Source organism: Erythrolamprus reginae, chromosome 10, assembly GCF_031021105.1.
Source record: "Erythrolamprus reginae isolate rEryReg1 chromosome 10, rEryReg1.hap1, whole genome shotgun sequence".
Classification (NCBI taxonomy): Eukaryota; Metazoa; Chordata; class Lepidosauria; order Squamata; family Dipsadidae; genus Erythrolamprus; species Erythrolamprus reginae.
This window is the reverse complement of record NC_091959.1, coordinates 7,069,146-7,092,492: the sequence shown is the minus strand read 5'-3', so window position 1 is coordinate 7,092,492 and position 23,347 is coordinate 7,069,146. Positions and strand designations below refer to the sequence as shown.

Genomic DNA, 23,347 nt, shown 5'->3' with positions numbered 1-23,347 from the left:
GGGAAGCTGAAATTGGATTGTAACCAAGTGAAGCCTTGAGGATTTTGTTTGTGTGTGTGTAAGAGAGCACCTTTTTCTAGGAGTGTAATATAAAGCCACTGTAATTTTAAAACATAGAAATCCAGAATTATAGAGGATTTTTGAATTTCAAAATCTTGATTGTCTTCTTTTATAGCTGAAGAACTAAGGCTAAACTGCCTGGCCACTATTTTTTTTCTCCCCATCATTATGTTATTAATGACACAGACATTAGTGATGATTCAGCAGTTGCATTTAGTATAATTGGTGTCTTGGTATAAAGGGGAAGTACATGTATTTCCTTTGACATTGCTATAATAACTTCCTGCTTTCCCCTTTTGCTATGTAATATAGCCTCCTATAGATAGAAAATCATGGTGGCTCCATTCCAAGGTTTCCAGGCTCAGAGACCTACAGTGTACTAACTTCATAGCTGCACTAATTCAGATTTTTTTTCCCAATCTAGCTTCTGTCTTTGTACACTCTGTTATTAAAATTGGGGAGGGAGTCAACACAATCTTGTTGGTTTGGGTATCGTGGATACCGAGATAATTTGGGCATGGATAGGAAAACACTGCACTGATATTAAATAATTCAGTTTCCACTCCAGGTGGTAAAATTTGCAGTCATTTCAGACTAGTAGGACAGTATTCCTCAACCGTGGCAACTTTAAAATGTGTGACTTCAAAATACAACCAGCATGGTTGGCTGGGGAATTCTGGGAGTTGAAATCCACACATTTTTAAAAAAGCTGCCAATGTTGAGACCCTCTGGAATCAGCTCCCTCCAGAGATTAGAACTGCCCCCACCCTCCTTGTCTTTCGTAAACGTCTTAAAACCCACCTCTGTCGTCAAGCTGTGGGGGAACTGAGACATCTCCCCCTGCCTATGTAGTTTTTGTGCATGATATGACTGTATGTATGTTTTTAGCTTTTTAGACTTTTTAAATGTACTATTGTTATTTTAGATTCTAATTATTAGATTTGTCATTATGTATTGTTTTTATCACTGTTGTGAGCCGCCCCGAGTCTACGGAGAGGGGCGGCATACAAATCTAATTAATAATAATAATAATAATAATAATAATAATAATAATAATAATAATAATAATAATAATAATATACTGTTATAGGATGATTAGGATGTGTAATTCTTAATTACTGATGATAATAAAAACCTGGCAGCAGTACTTGCAAAGTTATTATTTTGGGGTTGTTTTGAATTAAGTATTGTCACTGTTGGCATAGGTCCCTGCAGTTTTCTTGGCAAAGTTTGCCATTGCCTCCTTCTTAGGGCTGAGAGAGAGGGGCTGGCCCAAGGTCACCAATTGGATTTGTGCCTAAGGCAGGATTAGAATTCCCAGTTTCCAAGCTGCTTAATGCAACTTCTGGGTGAAGAAAATGTTGTGTGCACAGGGAAAGGAGCAATAGGAAATGCATGAATTAAAGAATGGATTTATTAATAAGCATGTCTGGGACGCTGCCATAATTCTGCTGAAAATAACAGAAACTGAAAACTGGGATAGACAACAGTGTGCTGAATTTGGGAAGAGCGGGGCAAGTTTTTGCTTTTCAGCAGGCCATTGAGAAATCAATGGATAGGAAGAAAGTCCGTTGTACATTAATTGATTTAGATAATGCACATGAAAGTAAACAGGAATTATGGAATTACGGTGCAGGAATATGGAATTGCAAGGTTGCCTGCTTAATGTGATGAAAGTGTTACTTGGTGGACATTTAAACCTGTGAGATGAAATGTACAGCTTGGTAGTGAATGGTTGAAGCCCACTCAGTTGTTTAGTGCAGTTGTTAATATAAAAGGAGCGCTTGTGATGTTGGAGGGTTGTTGGTTGTTGAGCTGGCTATAGGTTGCTATTTATTTATTGCAAATGGTTGCTCTGCTATTTAGTCATACGACTTGCCTTAAGGCATAACATCCAGTACATATAAATTAGAATAACATTTATTACTTTGGTAGTATGGCACCATTAACTTAGTTTCATTGCAATTTTACTAGTACCATAAAACCTTTAACAGCGAGCAGTAGATGGTGCTGTAGTTTTAATGGAGAATGTAAGTGATTTTGCAGCAACATGTTGGGTGGATTATATGATGTAACCAGGAAAGTGAGCGTTTCCTGAATCAAAGACCAAGGGAGTTTGTGTTTGGATGAAGTTGATAAGATCCCGAAAAAAGAGAAATTAGACGTTTACAGAACAAAAGGAAGGAAGGAGTGCATGATTCTACTATAGGAATGATTTTGGAGAAAGTATTGAGACCTAGGAAAGCATAATGTTAGCCCTAGAACATTAATTTTTATTCATTTAATTGTAGTCTCAGAACAGAACTTCATATCTAATTTTATATAAATTACCATCTCACGATTGACTTTGGGTGGCATTCAACAGGGTTAAAAAACATAAATGAATAAATAAGCAAGTATTGTTCATTGTAAAAATGTTACAAAGCTGTACAAGACAAAGCAAAAATGAAATATAGGTCAGGATATGTTAATAAATGATAAGGGGAGAGCCACCTCAACAATTCACTAATAATTCTAATTTTTTGACTAAAGAAATTTAAATTCCCAGCTAAACTCTTTGTTATAAATCTAATATATACAAATCTAATAAATGAAATGAATCGCTGGCAGATTTTCAAAATTCCATCATTGGAAATTGTATCAATAAAATCAAATCCGAGTGTTTGTAGAGTCAATTTCCTAATCTGAAAAGCTGACCACAGGGCATGGTGGAATTAAAAATGAAAAGGTATGCAAAACTATATTGTATAAGGTTGTTTTATTTATTTTATTCGACTTCTACGATGCCCAATCCCGAAGGACTCGGGGATTACTAACTACTGTACTCTTAATTAGGTTTCACTTATTCTCAAATCTTAATTTGCTAGTTTGAGATTTCATATTCCATATGTTGCTTCCCTTGTAAATCAGTAATATATACATATGTATGTATGTATGTATGTATGTATGTATGTATGTATGTATGTATGTATGTATTCATAGCTTTTCATGGGTATATGTACGTAGATTGTTCTGAGTTCGGGTTTTGCCCCATGTAATACACTCAAAATATTACACAGGGCAAAACCTGAACTCAGAACAATCTACATATATAATTATAATGTGTGTGTGTGTATATATATGTGTGTGTGTGTGTGTGTGTGTTTTCGTAGATTTTCATGGGTACAGGTATGACGGTCTTGGTATATTCGGGTTTCTTCCCGTGTAGGATTTGGAAATTTCTGGCCACGTTTCGACGAGGTCCCACTCGTCATCTTCAGCTGTCCTTGTTCTAGGGTGAACACAGTGTGTTCACCCTAGAACAATGCTGTGTTCGCCGTAGAACAAGGACAGAAACACCAGCCTGAAGATGATGAGTGGGACCTTGTCGAAATGTCGCCAGAAATTTCCAAATCCTACACGGGAAGAAACCCGAATATACCAAGACCGTCATGTCATATACATATATATATAGATTGGAACTACAGCCTGAAGATGGTGAATGTGATTTCGCCGAAACGTCGCATAGACATGCAAAACATTACACAGGGCAAAACCCGAACTCAGAACAATCTACATATATATATATATATATATATATATATATATATATATATATATATATACACACACACACACACAATATATATGTACAGAAACCCTTATTCAAGATGGATGTAACCCTTTGTAATTCAAGTGCTTTCAAAGCAAGCTTAATAGGTTTGTGGCTTAAATTTTATTTTTTTTGTCTTTTTCCCCCATAGAAGGAAGGTGTTTCAAGGATCACCAAGGATCGCTGGAACAATTCAGATGTTCCAGCTCTCACCACATGCAGCAACGCTGACATTTTTCGACGAATAAACGCCATGCTCGATAATTCTCTTGACTTAAGTGGGGTCTGCGCAACACCCATCACCAAGGAAAGGAGAGAGTTACTACCAGGTGACCTAATATCATTCTACGTTCCAATTATTATGCTATTAGAGATGACTTAAAATATTTGTGATTGACAAAATTATTCAGATAGCTTATGTCAGTGATGGTGAACCTGTGGCACGGAGAGCCATATCTGCCGGCACACGAGCCGTTGCCCAGCTCAGCTCCAGCTCACATGTACACACCGGCCAGCTGATTTTTGGCTTACACGGAGGCTCTGGGAGGGCATTTTTGGCTTCTGGAGGGCCTCAAGGGGGATTAGGGCGTTTTTGCCCTCCCCAGGCTCCAGGGAAGCCTCTGAGTCTGGGGAGGGTGAAAAACAGGGCTACTGGGCCCACCAGAAGTTGGGAAACAGGCTGTTTCTGGCCTCCGAGGGGGTCAGGGGTGGGAATTTTCCCCCTCCCCAGGCATTGAATTATGGGTGTGGGCACTCACGCAGGCATGATATTATGTGCTTACGCATTTTTGGCATTCGAGGGGGGAAAAGGTTCGCCGTCACTGGTTTATATCATCCTTTGCCCCCCTCCCTAAGTGGGTGCTTTTAATTTCTGTTGAATTTCACCTTACATAATCACTAAGCGATCTGCCTTGGACCCTGGAGATTATGGGGGTGAAGTCCAACAAATCTTAAACAAGAATATCTGGGGGTAGAGAGGCAACCCCCTAAGAGGTCAGTAAGGGGCGAGTACAAGTGCACTAAAGTGCCTTCTGTCCCCTGTCCTATTGCTCTCCTATATCTCCTATACCTTTCTTCTATTCCTACATCTCTTCTTCTATTCTTTCATTGATATGTTCTATTACTATATCTTCTTTTCTATTCTTTCTTAGATATATTTTACTATGAGTATCTCCTCTATAACCTTCATCATGTATTTTACTGTGTGTGTGTGTATGTGTGTGTGTGTGTGTGTGTGTGTATATATATATATATATATATATATATATATATATATATATATATATATATATATATCAAGAATAGTCCTAAAAATGCGAGTTCCAGGAATATGTGTGAATGATGAGGCAGCAGCCATCTCGATCACCGGTGATCGAGATGGCTGCTGCCTCATCATTCACATATATACATATATATATATATATATATATATATATATATATATATATATATATATACATACATATACATACATACACATACACACACCCACTAAATCCATCATTGTGTATTGGACAAAATAAATAAATAAAATAAATAAATAAAATAAGGTGGGGTCACCTTCAATATCTTTAGCACAGCCATCTACTATTCCTCAGACCCTGAGATCCAATATGTATGTGATTAGAATATAATTTTTATTGGCCAAGTGTGATTGGAATTTGTCTTGGTGCATATATGTGAGCAAGTACGGAGTTGTGCTTTTCTGTTATAAGCTGGTCCTCAACCTATTGACCATAATTGAGACTGGGATTGCAATTGTAAGTCATTGCAGTCATACGTTGAGGCATCACAAGCAGGTCTGCTGTGTGAGTGTGTGTGTGTGTGTTTGTGAGCATACGCTTTTGAGTCATGGTTGATTCTTGGTAAGTCCCAACAGATGGCGTGGCAAGATGTCAGAAGTTACAGCGGTACAGAAGAAAGGGACTTAAGACGGTTTTTCACACTTAAACAAGTATCCCCCACGGTCAAAGCTTACTTAACGAATATTTCACTTAGCAAGAGGAATGTGGGCCTCCACTGTGGTCTTAAGTCAAGGACTACTTCTACCGGCGGGGTGAGGGGGAGACTATCACATTGGATGCTACCCTGCATTCTTCCCTGGAGCGGTTCAAGCCCCACCAGTCTCTCTCTTAATTTCAGCAGAGGCTGCCCACACAAACATATCTTAGCAACCGGGAAGCTTCTTTTAATGAAAGCTGATATTATTAGGAAACTTGCTCTCTGCTCTCAATTTTCTTGTGATGAAGGGCTGCGTGGATTTTACTTTTCTCGGTGTGGAACGGAAGCATAGAAACATAGAAGACTGACGGCAGAAAAAGACCTCTTGGTCCATCTAGTCTGCCCTTACACCATTTCCTATATTCTATCTTAGGAAGGATCTGTTTATCCCAGGCATGTTTAAATTCAATTACTGTGGATTTACAGAAAGAAGCCACTGATTACAGGCAGTCCTGCACTTACAGCAGTTTATTTAGTGGCCGTTCAAAGTTAACAACGGCACTGAAAAAACTGACATTTGACTGTTCACACTTACGACAGTGTTGGGTTCCTACCTGGACAGGGGGGACGGTATGTAAGTAGCGAAAATAGAGCTATGTGTGCAACTCTGGGTGACTGGTGTGCGTGCACATGCGTCGGAGTGAGATTTGGCTTATGCGCATGCGCAGAAAGAAAAGTTTTGCAGGAGAACGGGCAGGTGTGTGAGATTTTGGCGATTCTCGGCAAAAAAATAGCTGAAATCTCGTGTGCCCGCACATCCTCTCGTGAGATTTTACTCCTTACGCATGCGCAGAAGCCAAATCTCGCTTTGACGTGCTTCCGCCAGTCGCCCAGGAATCGTACTGGTAGCGGAGGTAAGCAGGAACCCCGCCTGACTTACAACCAGTCCTCACCCTTACAACCATCGCAACATCAAAGTTGAGACGCTTGTCCAACTGACTCATGACAGTTGCACTATCCCAAGGTCATGTGGTCCCCTTTTGCGACCTTCCGGCAAGCAAAGCCCATGGGGAAGCCAGATTCACTTAACGACCGTGTTCCTAACTTAGCAACCGCAGTGATTCGCTTAACAACTGCGGAAAGAAAAGGTGGTAAAATGGGGCAAAACTCAACCCAATGTCTTGCTTAGGAACAAATGTTTTTGGCTCAGTTGTGGCCGTAAGCTGAGACTACCCATACTGGCCCATCCAGCCGCCTTCTCCTGTCCAGTAAAAAGGAAAAAACATTTCTGGCCACTTTCTGATTGAACCATTGATAACATCTTCTAAAGATCTAAAATGGAAAGTTAGTTCAAATGTCATTTCTGGGAACAATTCCTGCCAAGTTACGCTGGAGGAAATTGCATGACTAAACATTTTGCTATATTTTCCTAATGTAATACACCCTTTCTGTTCTGGAATGCATCCGCTATTTTCACTAGAAGCCTCCATATATCATTAGCTACAATGAAAAACTGACTGGTAAAGATGATAGAAGTGGCCAAGATATAATAATAATAACAACAACAACCACAACAGAGTTGGAAGGGACCTTGGAGGTCTTCTAGTCCAGAGGTCCCCAACCGCCGGTCCGCGGACCGGGACCGGGCCGTTGGGGTTTTCCAGCCGGTCCGCAGCGCCGCTGCCCTCCCGGCAGAGGACATTATGCAGGACAGGGTGGGGCGTCGGGCAGGGCGGGGAGAATCAGGAGGCTCCTTTGGCGGCTGGGGGCTGCCTGGCTTTGTGATTTTGGCTGGGGGGGAGTTAGGAAGGTCCTACTTCTCCCCCCCCCAGCCAAAAACTCAAAGCCTATCTGCTGGATACGGGTGATGAGCGGGACGAGCGGCGCCGAAGCCGGTGGCTGTAGCAGCTGCTGCAAGAGGCTTCCGCGCCGCTCTGTCCCACTCATCGCCCGTATCCAGCAGATAGGCTTTGAGTTTTTGGCTGGGGGGGGGACTTAAGAAGGTCCTACTTCTCCCCCCCCCCAGCCAAAAACTCAAAGCCTATCTGCTGGATACGGGCGATGAGTGGGACAGAGCGGCGCGGAAGCCTCTTGCAGCAGCTGCCACAGCCACCGGCTTCGGCGCCGCTCGTCCCGCTCATTCCCCGTGTCTGGCAGAAGCTGCTGCCCGAGTGCTCTTGGCTGGTGGGATTCAAAGTGCTGGGGTGGGGGGTGTCCTGACAGCCCCCCCACCCCAGTGCTTCGCCTCCCGCTGGGACACCCCCCACCCCAGCACTTTGAATCCCGCCGGCCAAGAGCACTCGGGCAGCAGCTCCTGCCAGACACGGACAATGAGCGGGACGAGCGGCGCCAAAGCCGGTGGCTGTGGCAGCTGCTGCAAGAGGCTTCCGCGCTGCTCGTCCCACCCATTGCCCGTATCCAGCAGAAGCTGCTGCCCGAGTGCTCTTGGCCGGTGGGATTCAAAGTGCTGGGGTGGGGGGTGTCCCAGCGGGAGGCGAAGCACTGGGGTGGGGGGCCTGTCGGGACACCCCCCACCCCAGCACTTTGAATCCCACCGGCCAAGAGCACTCAGGCAGCAGCTTCTGCTGGATATGGGCGATGGGTGGGACGAGCGGCGTGGAAGCCGGTGGCTATAGCAGCTGCTGCAAGAGGCTTCCGCGCCGCTCTGTCCCACTCATCGCCCGTATCCAGCAGATAGGCTTTGAATTTTTGGCTGGGGGGTGGAGAAGTAGGACCTTCCTAACTCCCCCACCAGCCAAAATCACAAAGCCAGGCAGCCCCCAGCCGCCAAAGGAGCCTCCTGATTCTCCCCGCCCTGTGGAGAAGTGTGGAGGGCTGCGTCACTAAGCTCCACCCCTCCATCACCCCCCCCCCATATGACCAAAGCGCCCCCCCCCCCCCGGGCCGTGGAAAATTGGTCTAGCTTAAAGCCGGTCCCTGGTGCAAAAAAGGTTGGGGACCTCTGTTCTAGTCCAACCCCCTGCTTAGTCAGGGAACCCTACACTACTTCAGACAAATGATTATCCAACATCTTCTTTAAAACTTCCAGTAGTGGAGCATTCACAACTTCTGGAAGTTTTTAAGAAGATGGCTAAATTGATTTCTGAAATCAGAGAAAAGATTTTCTGACTGGGAATTCCCCCTTCCTTACTCTAGCTAGCAAAAGGATGCTATCTTCACATCTGGCTGCCGGTTTAGCCTCCTGTTTGAATTCTACCTGGCCTTAACAGAATGGGCTAGATTCATTTATTTATTTATTTATTTTGTCCAATACACAATGAGGGTTTTAGTGGGTATATATCTATATATACATACTAAAATACACGATGAAGGTTATAGAGGATATACTCATAGTAAAATATATCTAAGAAAGAATAGAAGAGAAGTTATGTAGAACATATCAATGAAAGAATAGAAGAAGAGATATAGCAATAGAAGAAAGGAATAGGAGATATAGGAGAGCGATAGGACAGGGGACGGAAGGCACTCTAGTGCACTTGTACTTGCCCCTTACTGACCTCTTAGGAATCTGGATAGGTCAACTGTAGATAATCTAAGGGTAAAGTGTTGGGGGTTTGGGGATGACACTATGGAGTCCGGTAATGAGTTCCACGCTTCGACAACTCGGGTACTGAAGTCATATTTTTTACAGTCAAATGTGGAGCGGTTAATATTAAGTTTAAATATGTTTAAACTCCTGTTTGAATTCTACCTGGCCTTAACAGAATGGGATAGATTCATTCTTAGAATGCTCCACCGAGTGAAAACACATGGTGACTTCGTATAATGCAAGAAGGCAGCTTGCATTTTATTCAGGCATTGATTTCAAGGTGATCAGCAGCCTAAATTGAAATTTTAATTGCAACTTAAAAAAAAAAAAGAGTTGAAAGCCAAGCTTTGCAAACCCCGATGAGAACATACTGAAGACACATCTTTGCCATATCCTGTTCCAGTCCACGTTATGACTGAGACATGGATACATGAATGAGACACAGATGAATGAATGGTTTTAAGACATGGGTTTTTAGGGTTACTTAAATTTGGATTTTAATATGTTCAATGGATTTTAGATTTTGGAATTGGTTTAGTTTTTAACTATTATTTCTATTATGCTATATTTATGTATCTATTTTTGTATGTTGTAAGCTGCCTTGAGTCTCCAGAGAAGGGCAGCTTGGAAATCAAAATAATCAATCAATTAATCAATCATTGGGATAACATCAGATTTTTAAATTTTTCCTATTTAGCACAATCAAAAGTGGCCAACGTTCACAAAGCTTTGCAAAAAAACAAGCCACCTTGCAAGAATAACAAACTATATTAGTTTAAAGGATTTAACACAGGAACTTCCCTCACTTTCTGAAAGCATGGGGGGTCTATTTTGCATTAATGGTTGTGACAGCTAGGAACTAAACCCTGAAACAACTCAGCTTCTGCAGGGAGGCATCCTAGATTTTAAGCAGCATTTAATTACCTAAGATCCTAAAGTCAGATAACTGATCATCGTGGGGCTTGCCCTTGACCCTAAGTGACATTATTTGCAATAAGCTGACTTTTGCATCCTGGTAGTGTTGCACTGGCTGTACTTTTGCATCCTAAAAATGTAAACTAATCCTGGAAGGAGCTTTTCTTGAGGCCAGGCCAGACCTGGGAAAACACCAAGTCCCTTTTCTTAGTAAGCCCAGAGAATGGCGTAAGAAAGTTGTCTATGTGAAGATGATTTATTTATTTATTTATTTATTTATTTATTTACTTACTTACTTACTTACTTACTTACTTACTTACTTACTTACTTACTTACTTACTTACTTACTTTGTCCAATACACAATGAGGGTTTTAGTGGGCATATATCTATATACACATAGTAAAATATATGATGAAGGTTATAGAGGAGATACTCATAGTAAAATACATCTAAGAAAGAATAGAAAAGAAGATACAGTAATAGAACATATCAATGAAAGAATAGAAGAAGAGATATAGGAGATATAGGAGAGCAATAGGACAGGGGACGGAAGGCACTCTAATGCACTTGTACTCGCCCCTTACTGACCTCTTAGGAATCTGGATAGGTCAACTGTAGATAATCTAAGGGTAAAGTGTTGGGGGTTTGGGGATGACACTGTGGAGTCCGGTAATGAGTTCCACGCTTCGACAACTCGGGTACTGAAGTCATATTTTTTACAGTCAAGTTTGGAGCGGTTAATATTAAGTTTAAATCTGTTGTGTGCTCTTGTGTTGTTGTGGTTGAAGCTGAAGTAGTCGCCGACAGGCAGGACGTGGCAGCATATGATCTTGTGGGCAATACTTAGACCTTGTTTAAGGTGTCTTAGTTCTAAACTTTCTAGGCCCAGGATTGAAAGTCTAGTCTCGTAGGGTATTCTATTTCGAGTGGAGGAGTGAAGGGCTCTTCTGGTGAAGTATCTTTGGACATTTTCAAGGGTGTTAATGTCTGAGATGCGATATGGGTTCCAAACAGATGAGCTGTATTCGAGGATGGGTCTGGCAAAAGTTTTGTAAGCTCTGGTAAGTAGTGTGAGATTGCCAGAGCAGAAGCTACGTAGGATTAGGTTTACAACTCTTGAAGCCTTCTTGGCTATGTTGTTGCAGTGGGCTTTGGCACTTAAATCTTGATGATGCTGTGGAAGGAAGGAAAATGAGCTTTGCAGCCAAGATAACCTCTCCGTGGCCCAGTTCCCACCCCATTCTCTGCATTATGCTAGCACTGGAAAAAATATTATTATTATTTTTTCTTATAAACCCGTTTGGGTAACGTAAGAAACATGTGACGATACGATTGTTGGGAGAAGAAAAGATGTTTTAGGGTGCTGTCTGCTTCCCCCCACCCCTTTTTATGACCCATCTATATTAGGCATGGCCCTCTTTTCAAGTCCCTAGGCAAATATCTAGCTCTCCCCCCACCCGCCCCTCCTTAAAGGCTATCCATAGCCCTAAACAATGCAGATAGGCAGCGGAAACCGAGTGCCAAGTTTAAAGCAAAGAGAGAATGCTTGCAAAACTGTGAAGCTTTGCATTTTTCCCTGCCTTGCGCCAGCAGCTGGAAGCTTTCCAGAGGGGGGGGGAGATTTAGTGGGGGGGAGGCGTGGGGCGGGGCCAGGAGAGAGCACGAAGCCGATAGTGTGATCTCTCTGTCTCTTTCGCTCTCTCTCTCTCTGTGGCTGCCGCTCTCCGCTACAGCTGTTGCTGGAGGGGTGGCTGACTCTAGCCACCTCCCTTGCACTGCTGCTAGCTAAACCCCGGCTCGTCTCGTCTCTCGCTGCTGTAAGAGAGACGTTCCCGGGGCTGGCTGTTAGCGGCGGGCTTGCGGCTCCCTGCATGCTGCCTAGACTCCCATGGGCAGGTTTGCTCTCCACCTCTCTCCTCTAAGCGAAGATGTGGTTGTGTTGCATGGCCGAGTGACGTCTGTGGCACACGGTAAGCATCAGCAGTTCGATCACATGCTGGGCCAGTGGGTAGTGCAGGCGGGATAGGAAGGTGGAAGGTAGAAGCAGCTCCATGGTACTTTTTCGTTCCGGCTGGTTGTGGAGAAGTCGCCGCCCTGCGGAAGCGTACCCTGAACGCGGGCGAGATCTCGGACCGGGTGGGGAGCTCTTCCCCCCCCCTCCGGGACACCTGCGCGGGGGGTCCTGGTGGCTTTTCATTGTATCCCCCTCCCCTTTTTTCCTGTTTGAGCAGACTTTCCAGACTCCCAGGGAACAGGGACTGCGAACAGGATGCTCTTCCCCGCTTCTGGCCAGGAGTCCCCGCGTGGTTTGCCCGACGCCAGCGACCTGTGCCTTGGATTGCAGTCTCTCAGCCTGCCAGGGTGGGACCGGCCATGGAGCACCCAGGATACAGATGCTGCAGCCCAGTCAAGCACGCAGTCTGGTAAGGGAATCTGCTGACGCACAGCAACAGTTGCTGGATAGCCTTTCGCAGCTCTGTCGTCGGCAGCCTGCCTTGGTATATGAGCAGATCCTGAGTAGTTTTCCTTCTTTCCTTCCTTCCTTCCTTCCTTCCTTCCTTCCTTCCTTCCTTCCTTCCTTCCTCTTTCCCCTTTTCTTCCTTCTCCTTTCCCCTTCTTTTCTTCCTTCCTTCTTCTTTCCCCTTCTTTTCTTCCCAACTTCTCCTTTCCCCTTCTTTTCTTCCTTCCTTCCCTCCCCTTCTTTTCTTCCTTCCTTCTCCTTCCCCCTTTTCTTCCTTCCTTCCCTCCCCTTCTTTTCTTCCTTCCTTCCTTCCTTCCCCTTCTTTTCTTCCTTCCTTCTCCTTTCCCCTTCTTTTCTTCCTTCCTTCTCCTTTCCCCTTCTTTCCTTCCTTCCTTCTCCTTTCCCCTTCTTTCCTTCCTTCCTTCCTTCCCTCCCCTTCTTTTCTTCCTTCCTTCTCCTTTTCCCTTCCTTCCTTCCTTCCTTCTCCTTTCCCCTTCTTTCCTTCCTTCCTTCCTTCCTTCCTTCCTTCCTTCCTTCCTTCCTTCCTTCCTTCCTTCCTTCCTAACCCACCCATAAAGAATCGTAACTTTCTTAAGTTTGAAGCAGTACAGAGAATATATGGGTTAATATTTGGAAGCAAGTTTTTTTTGCCCCAACCCTATTTTGGGGGATGGTCCTGCAGGCACATGGGTTGGTATATGCAGACTGTTGTAACAGAGACATTGTAAAAGAGTTGGCATTTCATTTATCCAGTCCTCAACTCCCAAGTGATTCCAGGCTGATTTAGATCAGTTACCCCTGTTAGTAAGAGTAGTTGTGTGTACTCAGACTGGGGGAGGATATTTTCAGTTGCTTGCTAGATGCTCCAGAGCCAAACATTAAAGAGTGACAATGCTGTTAGATCTGAGGTTAGGAATCTACTTTTGGTATGCTGTTTATTTTTTAGTTTATTTTTTTAATGTACTTGCACTTTTAATCTTAGAGAAGATTGTGCTCAGTTTTTCCTTAAACCTAAGCTGTTCCCAAAATATTGAACGCCTATACCTGTTCTATACCTGCCGTTCACTTCCCACATTTGCTAATGTGATGCTTCAAGTAGATACAACCTTCTGGGTCAAAACAGAGAACTCCACAAAGGACAGTGACTAGGCACCTATTGTGGTGAAGGCGTGTGTTGTGCATTTTTCTAGGATCCGTAATAAAGGTTTGGAACCCATGGTATTGTCGCAGGACTACTCTACATATATATTGGTAGGGAAGGCCATTATAAGCCCTTGTGGCATCCACCTATAAATTCAAATAGAGTTTGAATGGCTTCGGAGGGCCTAAGTAAAAAGACCCACTTGTCTGCCCCTTAGCTTGCTGAAGCTTCTTGGTGTCCATCCATTCTAACTGGACTGAAGATCAGCAATTTTAGGCTGCTATGGTCTGCCTGCAGCTCTATAATAAGGCTACCTAGGATTAAAAATATGGACAGCTCAGAAGCTACCTAGGAAAGAACCACGCCTAATTGTATTTCCTTGTTGCCATTGTTTGGAATTGGCAAATTGAATTGCAGCCTTTTCTCAGATGCTCTCAGGTTGTGGCTGGTGGGGCTCTAAATGACAGGGGTTGCTTGTCGAAGGCTTTATTATAGCCATTCTTGACACCTCCTGGTTGTTTGAGAAGTCAACCTCCTAATTATAATCTTTTAACTCCTTATCTTGCTGTAGAGCAGTGATTTTCAACCTTTTTTGAGCTGCGGCACATTTTTTACATTTACGAAACCCTGGGGCACATTGAGCGGGAGGGGGAGGGGGGGCTAAAAAAAGTTTGGACAAAATAATTCTCTCTCTCTCTTCCTCCCCTTCGCTCTATTTCTTTCTCCCCCCCTCTTTCCCTTCTATCCTCTTTCTTTCTCTCTCTCTCCATCCCTCTTTCTTTCTCTTCCTTCCTTCCTCTCTTTTTTGCTTTCTCTCTCCCTCCCTATGTCCCTCTATATCTTTCTCTCTCTCTCCTTCCCTCCCTGTCTTTCTCTCTCTCTCTCTTTCTTTCTCTTTCTTTCTTTTTCTCTCTTGCTCTCTCTCTTGTTCGCTTTCTTTCTCTCTTGCTTTCTCTCTCTTGCTTTCTCTCTCTTCCTTCCTCTCTTTTTTGCTCTCTTTCTCTCTCCCTCCCTATGTCCCTCTATATCTTTCTCTCTCTCTCTCCTTCCCTCCCTCTCCTTCTCTCTCTCTCTCTTTCTTTCTTTCTTTCTTTCTCTTGTTCTCTTTCCCTCTCTCTTGCTTTCTTTCTTTCTTTCTCTCTCTCTCTTGCTTTCTTTCTCTCTGAGCTTCGCGGCACACCTGACCATGTCTCACGGTACACTAGTGTGCCACGGCACACTGGTTGAAAAACACTGCTGTAGAGTACGGTTGTCACACAAGCTAGGGCTGGGTGTTTCTACAGACATTTCGAGGCGGAGCAAAACCAGAACTTGCCAACCTTGGGAATCTATGAAGCTATAATAGATGTCTTGCTTTTTGACAGGTCCTGCAGAAAAAAGTTAGTAGCCTTTGGTCAGTTGACAGGGTCAAAATTGGGGGTCTTCCCCCTGTCCTTAATACCATGTCCCTTGTGGGTCAAAGAGTTCTTACAGTGCTGAGGGTTTCTAAGAGGAAAAATTCCCAACTTTTGCCTGGGGAAATTCAAAATAATTTTCTCTATTTTCCTGTAAACCATCCTTTTGGGCCAATTATAAAAGCTCATAGCTTCAATGTTGGGTAGTAAGCAGGACTCCCAATTTATCAGTCATTTTGTCTTTGAAGAGAACTGCCCTGACCTCAGACCGGCAAATTCCACAGTTCCAGCTGATGGAAAATTAGATTTTATTTACCGGTCTAAAGGGGTTCATTGTATTGCAGAAATAGTTGAATGCTCCCTTTCTATTCCTTTGGCATTTGGATTCTATTATTCTAGCTCCGTGGCGTGATCTATATAGTGACCCTGATACTAAATATACTTCCGTGTGAAGAATTATTGGGCACAGGGAGTTAACCCTTCGCCGTCCCACGTTTAGCTCAACCTAACACTTAACATCCTGTTCAGTTCAAGAGAAGCTGGGTAGAGAATTGGGTTAGGAGTAGCACCAGGTTTCTGCCTCGGTGCTCTTTAAAAACAACAAGCCGAGTTTATTTTCTGTTATTTATTTTATTTATTTATTTATTCATTTGCCCAATACACAAAAACATAGGAAGAAAAAATAGACATGTGGTAATATATATGAGGGCGAAAGTTAACTTAGAGGAGAGGATATATGAAAGGAAGAGAATATATAAGATAGGTGAGAGAAAGGAAAGACAATTGGACAGGGGACGCAAGGCACACCAGTGCACTTATGTACGCCCCTTACTGGCCTCTTAGGAACCTGGAGAGGTCAATCGTGGAGAGTCTAAGGGTAAAATGCAGCATGAAGTCCAACTTTATGCTGCATTGTAAGACTGCAGCTTTCATAGAAACCTCCCCCTGATAAGGAAAACAAAGTAAGGCTGAGACATCAGAAGACCCTGAACAGGATCTGGGAAACAAGATCAAAATCCCAATTCCAAATCCATGTACAGTGTTCCCTCGATTTTCGCGGGGGATGCGTTCCGAGACCACCCGCAAAAGTCAAATTTCCACGAAGTAGAGATGCGGAAGTAAATACACTATTTTTGGCTATGGACAGTATCCCAAGCCTTCCCTTAGCACTTTAAACCCCTAAATTGCAATTTCCCATTCCCTTAGCAACCATTTAGATTATTACTCACCCTGTTTATTTATTAAAGTTTATCAAAAAAAATATTTATTAAAGGCAAACAAAAGTTTGGCAATGACATACGATGTCATCGGGCAGGAAAAACCATGCTATAGGGAAAAAACCCGCGAAGTATTTTTTAATTAATATTTTTGATAGGGAACACTGTATTACACTTGGGAATTAGTAGTTGATTGCCTGGAGTGTGTCAGTTTCTAAATCCTACCTAGATTCCTGTTTATTCTCTTCTCCAGCCCCACCCCCTATGCAATGACTTTGCAACGGAGGGAGATGGGGATGCAATAATTTGGGGTGGGGGGGGGACTGCCCTGCCATGGGGAAGAGATGCTAAAAGCTCCTGTGCATTATTTGGGAAAAGGCAGGGGGGAGAAGTCTCGTTGAGAAGGTAGCTCTTCTGGCCCAACGCCTAGGATGCTGTGTCTGTGGAGTTAGATTTCATCAGGCTGGGTTTTTTGATGCAGCAGCTGGCAAAGTGACTAGCACGAGAATTGCAGCACTGGCTTGGGTTTGTCGAGATGCCAGCCTGTCGGGTAGGGCCGCCCCCCCCCTCTGCCAGGGAAGGAAGGAAGCAGTATCTTTCCTCTCCTCTGCAGTGACTCAGCTGTACCCAGACCTGAGGGAGTTGGCTAGCGCAGTGTTTCCCAACCTCGGCAACTTTAAGATATTTGGACTTCAACTCCCAGAATTCCCCAGCTAGCGAATGCTGGCTGGGGAATTCTGGGAGTTGAAGTCCAGATATCTTCAAGGTTGCCAAGGTTGGGAAACACTGGGCTAGCGAGGGCAGAAAGTTTGCAACCTTTGGCTAAAAAATACGGATAGCTGATTTGCCACTCTCGGAGTGCTCAGGTTTTGACTTCAAGGTGTGCTTGGAATTCAGACAGGCAGTGGTGACTCTTCTAAATCCTTTCTCAGGTGGGGCCAGCAGGGGTTTAAAGATGGAGCTCAGGGGAGGGTGGTGTTAACATCTGGGCATCCAACCTTTGCCGCTTCTCGTGAAGTACCGATGCCCGGTGTGGTTAGAGGGTGCTGGCAGAGACTGGCAAGGAGCTGCTCCGGTAATCTCACACTACTAACCAGAGCATACAAAACTTTTGCCAGACCAATTCTGGAATACAGCTCATCTGTCTGGAGCCCACACCGCATTTTGGACATAAAAAATGTCCAGAGATACTTTACCAGAAGAGCCCTCCACCCCTCCACTCGCAACAGAATACCCTACGCCAGTGTTTCCCAACCTTGGCCACTTGAAGATATTTGGACTGGGGAATTCTGGGCATAGTTCCCTCTAAGCTGAGCAGTGAGCAATCGCTCACTTAAAAATCATCATCAACTCAGAGTTTTCCAAACCTGCCCAGAAGCCGAGAGGGAAAGAGTGAGAGGGAAGGAGAGAGAGAGGAAGAGAGGAAGAGAGAGAAACAGATAGAAAAAAGAGAGGAAGGAAAAGAGAAAGAAAAAGAATGGGAGTAAGGAAGAGAGAAAGAAAATCAAAATCTAGTTTGAAACTAGCTCAACTATTTAAGTGGCATTTTGATATTGATAGAGTTGCCCTATTATGAGCTCACTGTTATAGACACACAGTACAGTAATTTATTTTGAAATTATCTGAGGCAAAACAGGGTGGGTTTTTTGTTTGTTTGTTTGTTTGTTTGTTTATTTATTTAATATTTCTGTGCCGCCCAGTCCCTAAGGGACTGCCGCTCAGACACTATACTGTTCCGCCCACCCCAAAAAAAAATTAGAGGGAACACTGATTCTGGGAGTTGAAGTCCAGATATCTTCAAGTGGCCAAGGTTGGGAAACACTGCCCTACACAACTAGACTTACAATCCTAGGTTTAGAAAGCTTAGAACTACGTCGCCTTAAACACGACCTAAGCATAGCCCAGAAAATAATCTGCGACAACGTCCTTCCTGTCAACGACTACTTCAGCAGCAACCACAACAACACACGAGCACACAAAAGATACAAACGTAATGTAAACCCCTCTGCACTCGACTGCAGGAAATACGACTTTATATGCCACCCCTCTCCGAGGACTTTATGTCCAGGATGTGAGGTATCTGTAGATAATTTATCAACCCTCTTTTTGACTTGTTGCAGTGTACAGGTCCTCAATGGAAGGCAGGTTGGTAGCAATTGTTTTTTCTGCAGAGAAAATGTATAGGCAGAGAAATAATTTCAGATTGAAGGCCTCTCTTAAGAAGGCTATTTCCAGCCTTTGGGGGGGGATCTTTTCACCCTCCCCAGGCATTGAATTGTGGATGTGGGCACTCACGCATGCATGATTGCATGCACGCATGCTCTTTCGGCACCCGAGGAATAAAAGGTATATAGGGTCTCCTGCTTGAAACCTCCAAGGTCCCTTCCAGCTTTATTCTGATGGAATATTGCTGATTTGTTTGGGATTTCTTTGATTTCAGAATGATTGTAAAGAGTTGTGAATGCAATTGGAAGAATCTGGAAAGACTGTTTCCCTGGGATCAAACTGTTCGTTTTGTATACCGAAAAGAACCGCATTAAGTGATCCCCTGCTCAGACAAGAGGGCACACACACTGTGTTTCCTCAAAAATAAAACCCTGAACCCTGAAATAAGTACTTATTGCCATGCACTCAAAAGCCTGGTTGGGCTTATTTTGCAGGAAACAGGGTGTCTGTCTGTCTGTCTGTCTGTCTATCTCTCTCTTATCTATCATATCTATCTTATCTATCTCTACCTACCTACCTACCTACCTATCTAATATCTCTATCTACATATCTACTTACCTATATATATATATATATATATATAATCTCTCTCTTTATCTACCTACCTACCTACCTACCTAATATATATATCTCTCTCTACATATCTACTTACCTATCTCTCTCTCTCTCTCTCTCTCTCTCTCTCTCTCTCTCTCTCTCTCTCTCTCTCTCTCTCTCTCTCTCTAATCTAATCTAATCTAATCTAATCTAATCTATCTATCTTCTCCACCCTGCAGAATTTAAATAATTGGGGATGTGGAATTCTGGGAAAACAAATTTGTATTCTTGGTATCTTTTTTGCAGTAGGATCTTACACACCCATACACAAATCATGGTTAGGGGGGGGGGGGAGCCACATTTGGAAAAGAAAATAATTTTAATTTGGAGTGAGGTAGAGAGTTTGCAAAGAAGGATGATTCACCCTTTGCAAGGGTTTAGTTGCACGTTTTAAATCTTCTGATTGCCTTAGATTGTTTTTTTATTACCTTGTGGTTTTAAGAATATAGTTCTTGTTTACAGACTTATCTTTTTATTATTTTGTTATTGCAAAGCATCCTAGGAATAATATAATAGGAGGGCACTGTAAAATACTACTATGCAACCCACATGATGGTGAGTTTCTGTTCCTAAAACCTAATTTGCCTTTTTCATCTTTTTCAATAGTTTGGGTGCATTTTGCTGGGTTTCTTTTTGCAACCTGCAAGTACAGTTTTAAAATTAACTCAGCAACAAAAAAAATTAAACCTTATGTTTGTTAGATAACAACACTGTAGGATTCCGGCAGGATGAGGGGCTGGACAATGGAAGGATTATATTACTTTGCAGCCATCTGGTCATTTTGCATTCTTTTAGAGAGTCCTTGAGGCCACTTGGAGTTTTATCCCTGCTCTCAGGGTCTCCTGAATAGTGTAAATGGGTTTGGAACTGCTGAAAAGGATTGTGTTGTAGACTGGAAATTAGGTGTTGTCTTACCTCCTCCCCTTCTGTTGATCCTTCTTTCATACCAACCTTCCTCTTTAGCTGCATCCTTTCAAGGATATAAGGCAAGGGTCTTCAAACTTGGCAAACTCCCCCACTGCCCCCACCCTTTTGGCCTTTTGAAAGGTTTTAAAAACAACCTTTGCCAGCAGACCTGGGGCTGTTGAACACTGACATTCTGTTCCAGAGGATTGAGACTAAGATGAATGTGGTGAATGTGGGTTTGTTTAGGATGTGGGTTTTATAGTTGGGACCTCACCTACAAAAAGATATTGACAAAATTGAACGGGTCCAAAGACGGGCTACAAGAATGGTGGAAGGTCTTCAGCATAAAACGTATCAGGAAAGATTTAATGAACTCAATCTGTATAGTCTGGAGCAGTGATTTTCAACCTTTTTTGAGCTGCGGCACATTTTTTACATATACAAAATCATGGGGCACATTGAGCGGGAGGGAGTGGGGGGACTAAAATGTTTGGACAAAAAAATTATCTCTCTTCCTCCCTTTCCCTCTATTTCTCTCCCTCTTTCTCTCTCTTCCTTCCTTCCTCCCTCTCTCCATCCCTCTTTCTTTCTCTCTTCCTTCCTCTCTTTTTTGCTCTTTCTATCTCTGCCTCTCTTTCTCTCTCTCTCTCTTTCTTTCTCTCTTTCTCTTTCTCTCTCTCTTGCTTTCTTTCTCTCTCTCTCTTGCTTTCTCTTTCTCTTGCTGAGCTTCGCGGCACACCTGACCATGTCTCACGGCACACTAGTGTGCCGCGGCACACTGGTTGAAAAACACTGGTCTGGAGGACAGAAGGAAAAGGGGGGACATGATCGAAACATTTAAATATCTTAAAGGGCTAAATAAGGTCCAGGAGGGAAGTGTTTTTAATAGGAAAGTGAACACAAGAACAAGGGGACACAATCTGAAGTTAGTTGGGGGAAAGATCAAAAGCAACGTGAGAAAATATTATTTTACTGAAAGAGTAGTAGATGCTTGGAACAAACTTCCAGCAGATGTGGTTGGTAAATCCACAGTAACTGAATTTAAACATGCCTGGGATAAACATATATCCATCCTAAGATAAAATACAGGAAATAGTATAAGGGCAGACTAGATGGATCATGAGGTCTTTTCTGCCGTCAGTCTTCTATGTTTCTATGTTTCTAATCAAACTTTTAAAAATCAGTCTGGTGACTTGACAGAAAAACACATGCAGAACCAAACCAGACAGTTATAGAGGTGCAAATGACAGACTCAATGATTCCTCATTCTCTGTCGTCTTCTTCTTTTGCCCTCAATCGTTTTCAGCATTAGGCTCTTCTCCAGTTTATCCTTCTGGTTAGGTGGCCAAAATGTTTGAGGTTCTTCTTCAGGCCTTCCCCTGAATGTAAGCCTGCAGTTTCTGGCTGACAAAAGGGTTCCTTGCTTCAGATCTTGAAGTGCAGCATGTTTCATTAACATCTAAAAATAAACAAACTGCTAATATAGCAGTTGCACAGTAACTTGTCTCCGAAGAATTATTTATCCGAGCCCGTTTCGGCAGCGCTCGGTGTTCCAGCGATCTTTGCAAATCTCCCGGGATTCCTGATGTTTACAGTGTGGCACGGTTGGCTTTCTCTGACCTCGAATACCTGAAAGAGAATATTATTATTATTATTTTCAAATTATTCCCTGCTGTCAGTTCAGCTTTGTTTGCCATTGTGTGATCTTAGCAGGCTTCCAAAATTGGCAGTCATGAAATTAGAGGTAGTGTTAGACTTACAACCTCAATCGAGCCCCAGATTTTCGTTGCTAAGCGAAATGTTTGTTTGGTGAATTTTACCTCTTTTTACAACTTTCTCTGTTGTGGTTGTTAAGTGAATCAAGGCCGTTGTTAGGCTCGTTAACGGGGGTTGTTAAGTGAATCTCCATTGACTTTGCTTGTCAGGAAGTCGCAAAAGGAGATCATGTGACCCTGGGAACATTGCAATCGTAGTCAGATCACAATTTGTAAAAAAAAGCCATAAATCCCTTTTTTTCAGTGCCGTAACTTTGATAAACGCTCATGAAATGAACAGTTGTAAGTTGAAGACAATTTGTACTGGAGATTAATTCTCATAGCATCAGCTAAGAAGGTTCATCATTGATTGACATCCTTAATTCATGATAAATAAATAAAGATTGCCTTGTTTATTGCATGATTTATTTATTTATTTATTCATTTGTCCAATACACAAATACATAGGAAGAAAGATAGACATGTGATAATATAAAAGGAGGGTGAGAGTGAACTTAGAGGAGAGGATATATGAAAGGAAGAGAATATATAAGATAGGTGGAAGAGAGGAAAGACAATTGGACAGGGGACGAAAGGCACACCAGTGCACTTATGTACGCCCCTTACTGGCCTCTTAGGAACCTGGAGAGGTCAATCGTGGAGAGTCTAAGGCAGAAGTGTTGGGGGTTAAGGGTTGACACAATTGAGTCCGGCAATGAGTTCCACGCTTCACTAACTCGATCGTTGAAATCGTATTTTTTACAGTCAAGTTTGGAGCGGTTCGTATTGAGTTTGAATCTGTTGCGTGCTCTTGTGTTATTGCGGTTGAAGCTGAAGTAGTCATTGACCGGTAGGACATTGCAGCATATGATCTTGTGGGCAATACTCAAATCGTGTTTTAGGCGCCGTAGTTCTAGGCTTTCTAGGCCCAGGATTGCCTTGTTTGGATCTTGATTCTGCCTTGTTTAGATCTTCTCATGTTGGATCAGCCAAGACCCAAGTTCTTAAGCTGGATGTTTATTGAAGATGGTCCCAAATATAAGAATCACCCATCTGAAATCATGAGGGCTAGAAACTGTCTTTTGAAAGGTGAAATTTAAACCTTCTGACCCCGTAGGATCAGTGTAACATCTTCCGTCTTCTTTAGCCCAACATGGTGCAAATATTTTGTAAATTATGTTTGCCCTGGATCCTTTTTTAATGTGTGTCAATGCAACATGCTTGTGTCAACCTCTTTGTTAAGAGATTACATGGATGGGGAATGCCAGCCTCTTTGGCTCTGTGTGTGTGTGTGTGTGTGTGTGTGTGTGTGTGTGTGTGTGTGATGTTTTTTCCCCCCCAAGCCAAGCTGCACAAGCTTCTGGCTGTGATACACAGCTTTTAGCATATGTCTGCCGATTGGTCCATGTGATTGTAGAAAAGGCAGTGGTGTGTAGGAGGGAATGTGTGAGGTTTTTTCCCTCCCCAAGAGTGGGAGTGCAAAAGAGATTTTTATCCATAAGCTTCCAAAGATTTTCTAAGCTGAAGTCGAATAATTCAGGCTTGTGGATCCCAACATTACAGGTGACTCTGCTGAAACCGGTGGTTTGCAG

The 23,347-nt window shown here is 43.1% G+C and overlaps 1 protein-coding gene across 4 annotated transcripts in view; it reads left to right on the top strand.

The window, feature by feature from the left end:
- CPEB1 (cytoplasmic polyadenylation element binding protein 1) overlaps positions 1 to 23,347 on the top strand; it is a 47,074-nt gene that overhangs the window by 3,345 nt on the left and 20,382 nt on the right. For 2 of the 4 annotated variants that reach the window (XM_070762947.1, XM_070762948.1), the window contains exons 2-3: positions 3,804 to 3,981; positions 12,291 to 12,482. In XM_070762947.1, the coding sequence (XP_070619048.1) occupies positions 3,804 to 3,981; positions 12,291 to 12,482 (370 nt within the window). The remainder of the gene's footprint in view (positions 1 to 3,803; positions 3,982 to 12,290; positions 12,483 to 23,347) is intronic. The other 2 variants (XM_070762949.1, XM_070762951.1) reach the window with 1 other exon arrangement.